At 39.8% G+C, this 12,564-nt stretch overlaps 2 protein-coding genes across 23 annotated transcripts in view; one reads left to right on the forward strand and one right to left on the reverse strand.

The window, feature by feature from the left end:
• The window catches only part of SLF1 (SMC5-SMC6 complex localization factor 1), a 39,729-nt gene extending 35,928 nt beyond the window's left edge, over positions 1–3,801 (reverse strand). The window contains exons 1-4 of one of the 2 annotated variants that reach the window (XM_048046668.2): positions 3,607–3,801; positions 3,160–3,273; positions 2,923–2,998; positions 221–464 (exon numbers count right to left, since the gene is read on the reverse strand). In XM_048046668.2, the coding sequence (XP_047902625.2) occupies positions 221–464; positions 2,923–2,998; positions 3,160–3,273; positions 3,607–3,633 (461 nt within the window). In that variant the 5' untranslated portion in view covers positions 3,634–3,801. The other variant, XM_013193307.3, reaches the window with a different exon arrangement.
• The window catches only part of KIAA0825 (KIAA0825 ortholog), a 259,660-nt gene continuing 250,684 nt past the window's right edge, over positions 3,589–12,564 (forward strand). For 9 of the 21 annotated variants that reach the window (XM_048046659.2, XM_048046658.2, XM_048046663.2 and 6 more), the window contains exons 1-2: positions 3,589–3,812; positions 4,160–4,252. The gene's annotated coding sequence lies outside the window, so the exon portion shown is untranslated. Of the gene's footprint in view, positions 3,813–4,156; positions 4,257–10,735; positions 10,919–12,564 lie in introns of all 21 variants that reach the window. The other 12 variants (XM_066988616.1, XM_066988614.1, XM_066988613.1 and 9 more) reach the window with 7 other exon arrangements.

Genomic DNA, 12,564 nt, shown 5'->3' on the forward strand with positions numbered 1-12,564 from the left:
TATTTAATACTATACTAAAAGAAATCTAAAAAAGCAGTGATGTCAAAGATCAAAAGAATTGCAAAACGTAGGAAAGTAGGTTAATGAAAATGATTCCGAGTTTGAAAAGCCAGCAGTTGTTATGGACCAAATTAACTGGGATGGAAGAAGAAAGATGTGTTCAACCATACCGTAAGTGTTCTGTTGCTCATTATTTAAACTTTAAGACATATCCTCCTACCTTATAACAGACGTCATTCGTTTATCACCTTCCTTAACAGCAAGGATAACTTTCCATCTGTGGAAGGCCCCTGGTGCACTAGACTGTGTCAGTTCTTTGCGCCATCTTTTAGGTGCAGATTGCATTTGAGGTGAATAATGGGTGTCTTTTTCAATTTTATATCCCCATTCGTACGTTGTTTCATCAAGCCATCTGCCACTTTCGGCACTATTAATTATGTACTCCTTAGTTAGTATCCACTTTCCTAAAAAGCAAATGAACTGTCAACCACAAAAGATTTTTTTGTGCAGACAAATGGCAATCAGCTGAAGATCTACTATAAAATTAACTTCAACCTTTCTTGTGCAAATAAAAGCTGGAATTATAAGTACCATTTTAAAAACTTCTTCCTACTACAAGAGTTCTCATCTTCACAGTTTAAAAATGAGAAACCTCACAATACCACTGAAAATGATCATTTTGTTTTCTTTTAACGATCAAGTACCTTTTTACCCTTCCCAGATAAATCATGTGACTCTCTCCTCAAAAATCTGCAAATGGAAGTCTCCAGCCTCCCACATTTTGTTTTTTACAACTTGCAAAGAATCTTGCTTAACCCTCTGTTTTCAAGAGCAGTTGAAACTTTTAAAAATGTACCTAAAGAGATCTGAGGTGCATTTGGTGTACTTGTATGTAATAATGCTGTCAAAGCACATTTGCTAGTTGTTTTTTTTTGTTTGGTTGTTTTTTTTTGCTTTTGCTAAGGGCTTAATTTATTGAACTGAGACAATATTTTACCTCCAGTAATTAAAAAGACGGATGAAGTTTTTAGCATGTAAGCTGTTTCTTTTATATATTCTTGGTATTACTTACATTGCAAGTACAGTGAATACCAATGTTAAGGGGATTTGGTTTTAGACTTTTGTCTTTCCCCTTTCTTTTTTTCACAACCTTTTCCTCTCCTCCTCTGGCTCCACCTCCTCTGCCTCTCCTCTTTCATCTTCTGCATGTATGGTTCTGATACTATAAGTAATGATCTTTCCCTTTTTTTCCCCTCTGTTTCTTCTTACAGGTTCAGGTCAAGAGCTGTGGTTACTACCCTGCTCCTGTATTGAAACACTACCTACTGTAAGATACTGTAAGAGAAATAGACTTGAATTGTGTGAACCTAATTGGCTTCACGGAACAGCAGGGTTGACTGGCAAAATGTCTCAGTGCAGGAGCACAAATGGTATTTCTATATAACCTAGTGTAGGTACCAGTAGACTTCTGATGAAATAGGTGTGTTGTACACAACTTGTATGTTAAAGAAATCACTTTCATTTTGAAGTTTCCATCTCAAAATATCTGTCAGCTAGTGAGTCCATGAAGACTGGCATTCACTTCTATTGAGTTCTAAATGTGTTTAAATATGATCTGTTGTGCTTAGGAAAAAATGCATTAGGAATGAACACACTCTGTCTGCCACCAAGGGCAATGATTATGCAAAAATGGTGCCTTTATCAAAATTAAGTTCTAGATAGTTTTGGGGAAGGTTTGAAAACATAGAAATACCAGAGTTCTGCATTGCCATGTGGACAGTATGTATATTGTTTCCACTCAGTTCAAGAAAAATATATCCAGTTGTTTTAAATCTCCAAAAGTAAAATAAATAAATAAAATTTGATATCTAAAGTACCTAAGATTTAAAATGAAATACTACACCACAAATATGATTCTAAATATATCCATACATTGTTTCTCTCATGGCACCTTTCATTCTACTTCCTTTTTGATATGAGTTTGATCAGAATTTTTAGATCCACTCAAGTAATCATTAATGCATATACTGAAATTCTAGCAGTGACAGATGATTGAAAATACCCGCTAATGTGAGTCTAAAATAAGATCACTAATTTTACAGGTATACCCACAATTAAATTTATCTATTTCTGTCTGTAATCTCTTAAATTCAAGACTCAAGATCCATCCCAAAACTTGCTTTAAACATTTGTTATAACACAGTACGGGAAAAATAAGGATCATATTTAAATAGTTAATTAATGAGGACAGCAACATCTTGTAACTCTAAAACATTTTCTAAACTCATTATACAATGATCACAGGTAATTTCTCTTAAAAGTAATCTTAAAATACGTAAATACGTAATTCTTTTTCTAAAAGCATTTTAGTTGCTCCAGTACAGATTTCTAGCATCCAAACTTCGGTGAGAGAAGAACAAGAGGAAAGACCAGAGGCTCACTTCGTAAAATGTCAGTGGCAATAGCCTGGAATTTTGTCATGCTGCATAAACAGAAACTTAGAAACATTGATCCTTAACAACGAATGTTACAGCAAATTTGGTGTCAAAAACCAGCTCACTAACTACAGGTGTCCATACTCTATCCAATCCCTCTTCAAGTGAGCCATACGTAAGCACCTATATCATTTGGATATGACCTCCCCATACAACTGATATATAACAGAAGTTTTTGTTTAGAAACAAATGCATATCAAATGAAAGAAGATGGCAGGAATATCCCTTCGGCGCTTACCAAAGCAAAAAAGAAGTAACTCTAAACTTGAACACAGTACTTTGACAAAAGTCAAGGATATTTGAACAAGCAGAAGGTGGTTTTGTAAGACAGTCCATTCATGAAATTATAACAGTTAACTAGAAGTCTTCAAGGGCTTCTTTTTAGTTCTGTTAAGATTCTTTGAAATTTTACAGCAAATCTACTCACCTGCAGCACAGGCAGCTAAGAACTTTTCACTCTTGCAAAGCTTTTTCGCTATAAGATGTGTACAATTTCTGTATTTCTAATAAAAACACAAACAAAATACACAGTGTCATCACTGAAAACATTTTAACTTTCTTGGCTACTTATACACAACTCTAAATTACTACAAAGTCCTTGATTTTAAGAGTTGCACTTTTTTCCTTCCTGCTTTAAACCGTCACGTGTTTTAACGAACAGTACCTTATTATCAAAGAAAACACAGTCCATTTTGAACAGCAACTCAACTAGTGCTTTCTTCTCTCTTTTTCTAAACCCAGTTAATTGGATTCTCCGTTTCAGGCCACCGCTCGCCATCTGTGAGAAGAAAAACAAGCGAAAAGGAAACACAAAACACACATTATGAAACGCTGCCTGGCGGATTTCCGAGAAAAAAAAAAAGAAAAAAAAAAGAAGAAAAAAAAAAAGTGGGGAAAGACAACGCCAGGAGCCTCGTTACCCGGCGGCCACCCACCGCCCGGAGAGCACCACACAGCCCGCCGCCACCGCAGCCCCGAGCACCCCCGGCACGGCAGGGCGCCCACAAGCAAGGGAAAGGCGAAGGAAAGGCGAGGAAAAGCCTCTTCCTCCTCCTCCTCCTTCTCCTCCTCACAGGAGGCCCCTCGCGGCTCCCGCCCGCAACCCACGTACGCCTGGCGGGAGGGCTGCGCCCGCCATTTCGCGTCCCGCTCCTGGCCGGGCCCTGCCCCGGCCTCTCCTCGGCCCCGTGGCCGCCTCCTCCCGCTCCGCCTCCGGATGTGGCGGCGGGGCCGTTCCGGGCCGTTGTCACCGACGCTCGGCGGTCGCCTGGGGGTTGCGGGCGCGGAGTCGAGCGGGACTTGGGGGCGCCCGGCCGGGTAAGTGGTCCCGGTGGGGCTGCCCCCTGGCTGAGGAGCCCTCCCCGGGGCTCCCCGGGGTGGGTGCGGGTGAGGCCCGCGGCGGGCGGGCGGAGCGCAGCTGGGCTCTGCGCACTTCCACGGCTCCCCGGGCGGCGGCAGCGCCGCCACGATCCGAGGGAGGAGGAGATGATGGTGGTGGTGGTGGTGGTGGTGGTGGTGGTCTTCTCTCGGGCCGCGTGTACCGCGAGGGATGGGGACAGCGGGGTCGTGAGGCGAAAGGGAGGGCTGGGAAACAAACCGGCGCCGCCTCGGAGGCTCGGAGGTGCCTTTTGGCTCTGAAAACCACAACTTTTGTTGCTCAGCAGACAGCAGCAAGAGCAGACGGCGATCTCGTAGGGGCGTGAGGTGGCACCTTGCTTAGCAGAGGACACCGGCGGAGGAGCTGAGCAGACGGCGGTGTAGGTCCGGGCTGAAGTGCCCCCTGCCTGGAGCAGTGCCCCAGGGATTGCCCATCCTATGGGGCCTTTTCTGCACCCACAGAAACTTCCCGGGTTCCACAGGGTGAAGGCTGACCCCCGGGGTGGCTGGGGACCGCTACAGATGGGTGTCAAGGACACTTATTTTGGCTGAGAGGATTGCTGCCCTGGTGATCCAGTTGGCACCAATTCGCTATTATGGAATTTAGTGATTTTTTTTTTTTTTAATTACCAAGCTACCTAAAAATTTTAAAAAAATATTCAGACTGTACATCAACCATGCAATTTAGAAACTTACAAATACTAGGATGACAGTTGTTTGTGAAACTTTGTTTTGGTCCCTTCCACGTATGAGGAGTGACTTCACTTGATTCCTTGTGTCACCTTCACACACAGAATGGATCACACACGATAAATAGTTTAGTGTTTTATAACGAATAAAATAGGCTTTGTAGGATACTTTATTTTTATGTCTATGGTTGGAAAATAGAAGGCATGTATCCTGAGTCAAGAACCTTGAGTTGCCTCCTTAGAGAACTGAATGCTACTCTCTCCCCATAAAATTCATATGTGATAGTGGACAAGTTGCTTTGTACTCATTGAGGTAGCTGTTCTTCTTTTTCTTTTTCTTTTTCTTTTTCTTTTTCTTTTTCTTTTTCTTTTTCTTTTTCTTTTTCTTTTTCTTTTTCTTTTTCTTTTTCTTTTTCTTTTTCTTTTTCTTTTTCTTTTTCTTTTTCTTTTTCTTTTTCTTAAGATATGTGAACTGAGATGTGTATGTCAAAACTTTCACAAATGTTTTTGTCACTACGATTTAGGTCAACAGAAGGAACACTTTGAACTCATTAGTGCTCTAAAACGTAAATATTCCAGTGGGAAAACGCCACCACCACCACCCCAAAGAAAAAGCACAACCACCATGAACACACAAAAAATTTTAGATTTAGACATCTAAAATGTGGCTGCACACTGGACACTTGGTTCTAATCCTGTCAGTTTCCCAGCTATCAACATGGAAAAATAGATCTGTCTGTCCTCATGAGTCTTCTGTTGCTTTTTATAAAGTATTCAGGTACTCCAGTGATTTAATGAACAAGATGGTGAGAAATTTATTTGGAATCCCAAGCAATGTTTTGATTTCATGCTTCACATAAGATATGGAGCCACTCATTGAATAATTATCTAAAATGAGAAATGTTTATCCTGTCTGTAGGCTCATTACTATAAAGTAATGCAAAAACTGTAACCACTTTTGAAGGAAAAGCAAAAGTAGATTCAGGTTGCTACTCTTACTGCTTACTGAAGTTTTTTCCTAACATGTTTCCTTAACATTGTAGTTACATTTTTGTACTCCAGTATGGTGAAGCAACCATCAACTACCTCTGTCATTAGTTTTTATATAGTTGGCACTGAAAAGTCTTAACATCTACAAGAATATTCAGAATCAAATGACTTTATTTATTGCTTGCATTACTTAGTAGACAATGAAAATTAGTTGCACATTACATTTTCTGTTTTGTACCTTTTTCACCTTTATACCTTCACTATTGAGTTGTCAGTGCTGTAAGGGAATACATATTAATTCTCATAATTGGAGTGCAGGAAATCCAAAATGTGCTTGTTTTGCAATACGTAATCTAAGGTTTAGACTACACTTAATTTATTGTCTATAAATATTATATTTATATGATAGTCAAAATTTTCTCTAATTTAAAAACTGGAAAAGAAAGACATACAACTGTTCATAAGAGTAATTAATTTGGGGTTTGTTTACTCTGGTAAAGCTGAAGTAAATAGGGTTTGGATTAATATATTTTAAAGCTAACAGTTGAATTATTATGATTATTAACAGTTATTAAGTGCTAATTATTACTTAGCTAATAGTAACTAATAGTTTTATGCTACAGTGCTCTTAACAGACTAGAGAAGTCTTCAACGTGTAACACTAACTTTCAGCTCAGAATACTGTGAACTAACTACTAGTGAGGAAGTTACATGCTTATATGCTGACTGTTATCTTTGAGAATTTTTTTTTTCTTGTCTGTGGCATGTGAAATATATGTAATCAAAACTGAATCCTCAAACACTTAAATTACATTGCTATTGCAGTGTAGCTTTAACATGGTAAGAATATTTCTGTTACCTTCATTTTGGTGATGTCTGCTAAGTTTGGGTTTCATTTATGCTCTCCATTTTTTTTTTTTTGTAATAAGACTAAAATGTTTTCTTCTTTTTCTGTTCTTGCAGTGATCTCATTACAGTAAATATCTTTCATCTCATTATGATTTTTTTTTCTAATTTACAAGAGAGAAGATGAGTTCTCATAAAGCTATGGGTAGTTTAATTGGAACATTTTCCAGCACCTCTCAGTTTCTTTGTCCTAGCAAAGATGGTTTATTTCTGCAGTATTATACACTATATTTAATCTGTTGCTCTCTGTGTTTGAGATAGATATCTACATTTCATGATTTACATGGCTACACAGTCTACTTCACTTAAAAATTTCCTTTGCTCTTTCACAGAAAGGGTTTGCTTGCAGTATTTCAGGCACCCATCTCTTCAGACTTTCTATCTGCTTCTTTTTAATTTTATTTCCTAGAGACAGAAAAAGAAAAAAAAAAAAGGGAAATTTATTTTTCAATCCACTCTTCTAACTTTCTGCCCATTTTTTTTTTATTTTTTTTTATGGCAGCTTAGGGCTTCGGATCCTTTTTGTCCCACATTAGCCTTTTGACTTTCTATGTGGAAAATGGTAACTGATTTCTTGCAGTAATGGCGATTGGGATACAAATCACACACAGACACACAGAATTGTAGGGGTTGGAAGGGACCTTGAGAGATCATTGGGTCCAACCCCCCTGCCAAAGCAGGTTCCCTAGAGCAGGCTGCCCAGGTAGGCGTCCAGACGGGCCTTGAATATCTCCAGAGAGGGAGACCCCACAGCCTCCCTGGGCAGCCTGTCCCAGCGCTTCGTCACCCTCACCGTGAAGAAGTTCTTTCGTATGTTGGTGCAGAACTTCCTGTGCTCCATCTTGTGGCCATTGCCCCTTGTCCTGTCCCCACAAACCTCTGAAAAGAGGTTGGCCAAATCCCTCCGTCTCCCACACCTCAGGTATTTATAAACATAAATAAGATCCCCCCTCAGTCTTCTTTTCTCCAGGCTGAACAGACCCAGGTCCCTCAGCCTTTCCTCATAGGGCAGATGCTCCAGGCCCCGTACCATCTTTGTGGCCCTCCGCTGGCCTCTCTCCAGGAGATCCCTGTCTTTTTTGTACCAGGGAGCCCAGAACTGGACACAGTACTCCAGGTTAGGCCTGACCAGGGCAGAGTAGAGGGGCAGGATCACCTCCCTTGACCTGCTGGCCATGCTCCTTTTAATGCATGCCAGGATCCCATGGGCCTTCTTGGCCACAAATCACGCATTCATGCATAGGTATCTTTTTCTGTTGTGAAGTGTGATCTGGCAGATTATCTTATCATTATGATTACAATTATGATTATGGTTATCTTATCATTATGATTATTAAGATTATATCTTGTCATGCTTTTCATTATGTACGTGTGGTGGTTTCACACTGATGGCTAGCTGAGCTTCACAATGTCACTCTCTCATCCTTCCTCCTCTGAAGGACAGGGGGAGAAGATACAATGAAAAAATTGCTCATGGGTTGAGATTAGAACAGGGAGATGGCTCACCAACTAGAGTCATGGGGCTCTCCATGGGCCGCAGCCTCCTCCAGGCCACATCCACCTGCTCCACCGGGGGCTCCTCCACGGGCTGCAGCATGGAGATCTGCTCCATGTGGGACCCATGGGTGCAGGGGGACAGCCTGCTCCACCAGGGGCCTCTCCCCAGGCCGCAGGGGAACTGCTGCTGTGAGCCTGGAGCATCTCCTGCCTCCTGCTGCACTCACCTGGGGCGCTGCAGGGCTGCTTCTCGCTCAGTTCTCACTGCTCACGGAGGCTGCCTGTACAGCTCCCCCACTACCTAAACCTTGCCATGTAAACCAAATACAGTACATAAAATATTTTCCATCATATGAAAAACTTTACTGCTTGATCGATTAACAACTGCACACTTTAAAACAGGATTTCTCAGAGGTATTTTTTTCTGTTGCCTCAACTCTGTCTAAGATTTCATCTGCTAATCTTTGACGTTGGCTCTCTCTGCTTGTGTACGTACATGTATATACTCATCTAAGCAGTATCATTGGACAAAACAAAAGTCAAGTGGGTGAATTTTGGTCAAATGCTTAGTAATCACAGCTTTTTAAACGCAACCAGAAGCTACACTGAAAAGTCTATCATAAAAACTAAAACAGTATGAAGTGTCTCCACACTGCCTTCATGTGGAGAGAAATCTTACTTTGTGTCCTCTTCTAAATCCCTTTTCTAAGTCTTTCCTTAGTATGAAGCACTCACTGGCTTTGTCCTAATGGTGAAGGAAAAAAAATATATTTTCTTCTAGAGTTATAAAGGATTACTAGAATTAAAAGTAATATGAACATAATATAAACCTACAGACGCTAGAATAGTTTCTTATTAATAATGGTTCTTCTGTAAATGTACTTAAAGTTTCTTTCGTGTGCTGGTAAATATAGGAATGGCATAATGCGCATTGTGAAAATTGTTGCTTTTCTTCAAGCTGTACTGTAAACTCAGTTATCATAAGTTTGTATTTATATTCAAAATCAACTTTTATGGTCTTTTCAGGAGGCATCATTGGGGTTTCTTTCATGTAACCATTTTACTTACACAAATCATTTCTTTTTTTTTCTGATTATTGTAAGCTCAGCCTATCTTATGTCCTTGCATTCATCTACCCTTCTGCCAGTTCACATCCCATTAATGTGTGTCACTGAATCAAAGCTGAGGGACAAATATAGATAGGGCAGCACAAAGTTCCACAACTTGTTCAGTAACTCTTCTGTATATGATGCTAAGCTATGCACTTTGTATTTGATTACTTATTAAGGAATTAGTGAAATGCACTTCATTAGTGCACTTCAGTCATTCATAACTTGGAGTAGGGTTTTTTTTGATTGTTTTAAAATAGAGATAGTGGGATGGTTTGGTTTTGCATTTAATACTTTTGTACTACACAAAATTTGAGTTTCTTTTCGTTGCCTTACGTTAGCTAGTCCATTGCTGCTTGGACCTTTTTTCTTAATCAGTATACCAGTCTTCTGCCCTGACCTACATCCACCATTCCTGCCTGGCATACTTAATCGACCTACTTCCCCCAACTGACCTTCTAATATTTTCACCTGTGTCAGAGATGTGTTCTGAAATGGTCAGCAACTTTTTGTTCATAGAGGTCCTTTCACCATTTTTCTTTTGAGAATCTGCATAATCCCATTCAGATCATCTGTGTTGAATTGTGTGTGTTTTAAAGTATATTTTTTTGTCTTTGGAGTATTATTCTTCCCTAAGTAACTCCTCTCAGAATGGTGAGTGTGTAATGGTAGCTGTAATTATATTTTTTTCATAGTAATTGTATGTTTTTAAAAAGCAGTGTATATACTCAGAATGTTCAGATATGAAAAATGGCTTCTTTTCTGCAATGAAAACAGAACAAAACAGTTTTATTTCTTATCAGGCTTTTTCAAGGCATGCAACGGCATCGTTGATGCCCTGGCTCAATGTTATTAGAAAAGCAATTTAGGCATGTGGGGTAACATGTACTTTGTACCTTCTCTGCTGTTTGCTGTACTTGAGGTGAGCACAGGGTGTATGCAAAAGATGTAGATGTCTGTGAATGAAAGAAGAAAAGAAGAATACTAAAAAGAAGTTAGGTAAAAAATATGACATGAATTATAATAGGGAAGACAATGAAGCTACAGCAGGAAGAAGGCTAATATCAAGACAACCTCCAGTTTGTTAGCACTGTAGCTATACGTTTCATCAATATGTAACTGGAAGATCATACAATATGGTGAAATGCAAATATCAGACGTATATTTGGAACTGAAGGTAATTTCCCCCCCACCCCCTGCCCCGGTCAGGTTTAAAGAGTATTGTAGAGTTTCTTTTTAATGGCTTAGTTGCCCTGTAAGTTAATGTGAGAGTATTGTCATCAGGAGATATTGCTGGTAACTGTTGTATTTCTTACAGCTTTGTTATCCATCCCTAAGAAATCCAAGGCACTGACAAAGGCGAGCTTCCTCAGTGTATCTTTAGTGTCTTAAAAATGCTGTAGTAAATTAATGTGTTCATTGGTGGTTTTTTATTTTATCAACAATCATTGTCTATTAGACTTAAGAAGCAGACAGCATTTGCCAAAAAATCGATCCAAAACCAACTGTCAGTATGTTTCCAAGTATGTTGTATTACTGTAAAAACCTATTGCCATAAGAAAGGGTGTATCTTTTCAGGTAGGCTTTGAGTGTTTGGTAGTCAGGCTCATTTCAATGCAAAATATGCTGAACATCTATCTTTTTTTTTTTTTTTCACTGTTTTTTTGTGAAGAATTCATTTGGAGGAACAAGAAGTTTTGGTTAATGGCTGGCTGTTTGCCATCACGCTTGTGGACTTGGAAGTGAAAAGTGGAGTGTTGTTATTGAGAAGATTACTGTTTGATTCTGTGAGCCTTTGGTGTACCCAGAAACAAGACATACGTCTTTGTCCCATCCAGAGATACTGCTCTATGTTGTGAGTGACATGTACACTTATCTAAAGAGTCAACAATATCCTGTTGTGATCTGTAGTCTCAGGAGCTTTTTGAAAATTGGAGAGGTCCTCCAAATCGCTTCCTGAAAATAATCTAAGGATTGCAGAAAAGGCAGCTAGACCTTTTGCAGAGGGAGTGCTTTGACAGTCCCTTATGCACAGAATAAAAGACTTCCTTTGAAGCAATGACATAGATAAGGTCTCCTCCTCTTTTCTTCCACTTTCTCAGTGAAGCAATGACATTTATTAGGGCAGAAGATTTTTGCTTTTAGTGGTTTCTCCCATCTGGAGTGCCAGTATTGACAGAAGGGCACTGAGGTTAGCATCATCCCTTGCAACATGATTGCTCATAAAAATCATCATTAAGGGCTGAAGTACCAGCAGAGCTGAAATCACGGGCTGGGAACAGACTGTCTTTTCAAGAAATGTTGGGGGGCATGAAAGCTTCCTTTGGGAATGCGTTATGAGCTCTTCTGTATAAGCATAACTCTTTAAGGATGGTACCCCTGCTGCTGCTGCTTCTCCTCCTTTCCTGCCTCCCCATTCCCAGCAACATCCTCAAAGATCTATCAGGCAGTTACACTGCCAGATCAGAATGGAAGTTAGATATCCAAAGTCCTAATTCCAAGGTGTTAAGAGGTAAACAGAAGCCTCCTTCTGCAGGATCTGAGAAATGACTTCACAAGAAGAGTTGCTAGTAGCAACAGTCAATAGAATATGGATCTTTTGGGTGATGAGAATGCTGTAAGTGAAATGATTTTGAATTCAGCTGACTAAGGGATTCTGGGGGCCAGTGGCCTTTGAGGTGCGTCTCCCCGAGTGGAGATACCACTGTGCGTTTGTGTGTCTGCAGCTAACTCTTCCCATGTTTCAGTGGGGGAACACTTCACCAAATACGACTGTTCCCCTCAAGGGATGGTAAAGTTGGTGTGGTAGGAGAGGAAACAAAATTAAAAAGGAGCAGCATGAGGAATAATGGGGAGACCGGTTACGAGAATTGCATATGTAGCATATTGGACGTACATGATCCAAGTCTTCTGAGGTAAATGGTAAATGCTGATTGAAATGTGGTGAATTAATCTGTCATCTTCTAGTTTAAACTTTTGGAGGTGCTTGCAGAAACTGATTTGCTGCAATTCATGGAGGCATAAAATAGGCCTAGGTAAATTATATTTAGAAGTGTTTCCATATTTAACACATTCATATGCCAGATTTCTCTAAGCAAAATGTACATCTCTTAAATGTTCAGGGTACATCTTATATTGGAATGAAATTGTCTTTGAAAGAGACAATATGGAATTAATCTGAGACACCGTATCTAGTTAAAAATGCGTATGCGTACATATGTCTATATAAAAATATATAGGATGATATTATGGGCCGTGTATGGGCTTTTCTTGAACAAAGCAAAATTCTTTTTGTTCAGTACTGACATACTGAAGTATGATTATATATTCCGTGCAAAATTTCCTATAAATATTTTTTGAATGTGTAGTATTAGGCCACTTTATAAGTAAGGAACTAAAAGAAAAGTTATTGACGAAAAGAATTCTTCCCTTCCCTTCCCTTCCCTTCCCTTCCCTTCCCTTCCCTTCCCTTCCCTTCCCTTCCCTTCCCTTCCCTTCCCT

Source organism: Anser cygnoides, chromosome Z (genome assembly GCF_040182565.1).
Source record: "Anser cygnoides isolate HZ-2024a breed goose chromosome Z, Taihu_goose_T2T_genome, whole genome shotgun sequence".
In the NCBI taxonomy this organism is placed as follows: domain Eukaryota; kingdom Metazoa; phylum Chordata; class Aves; order Anseriformes; family Anatidae; genus Anser; species Anser cygnoides.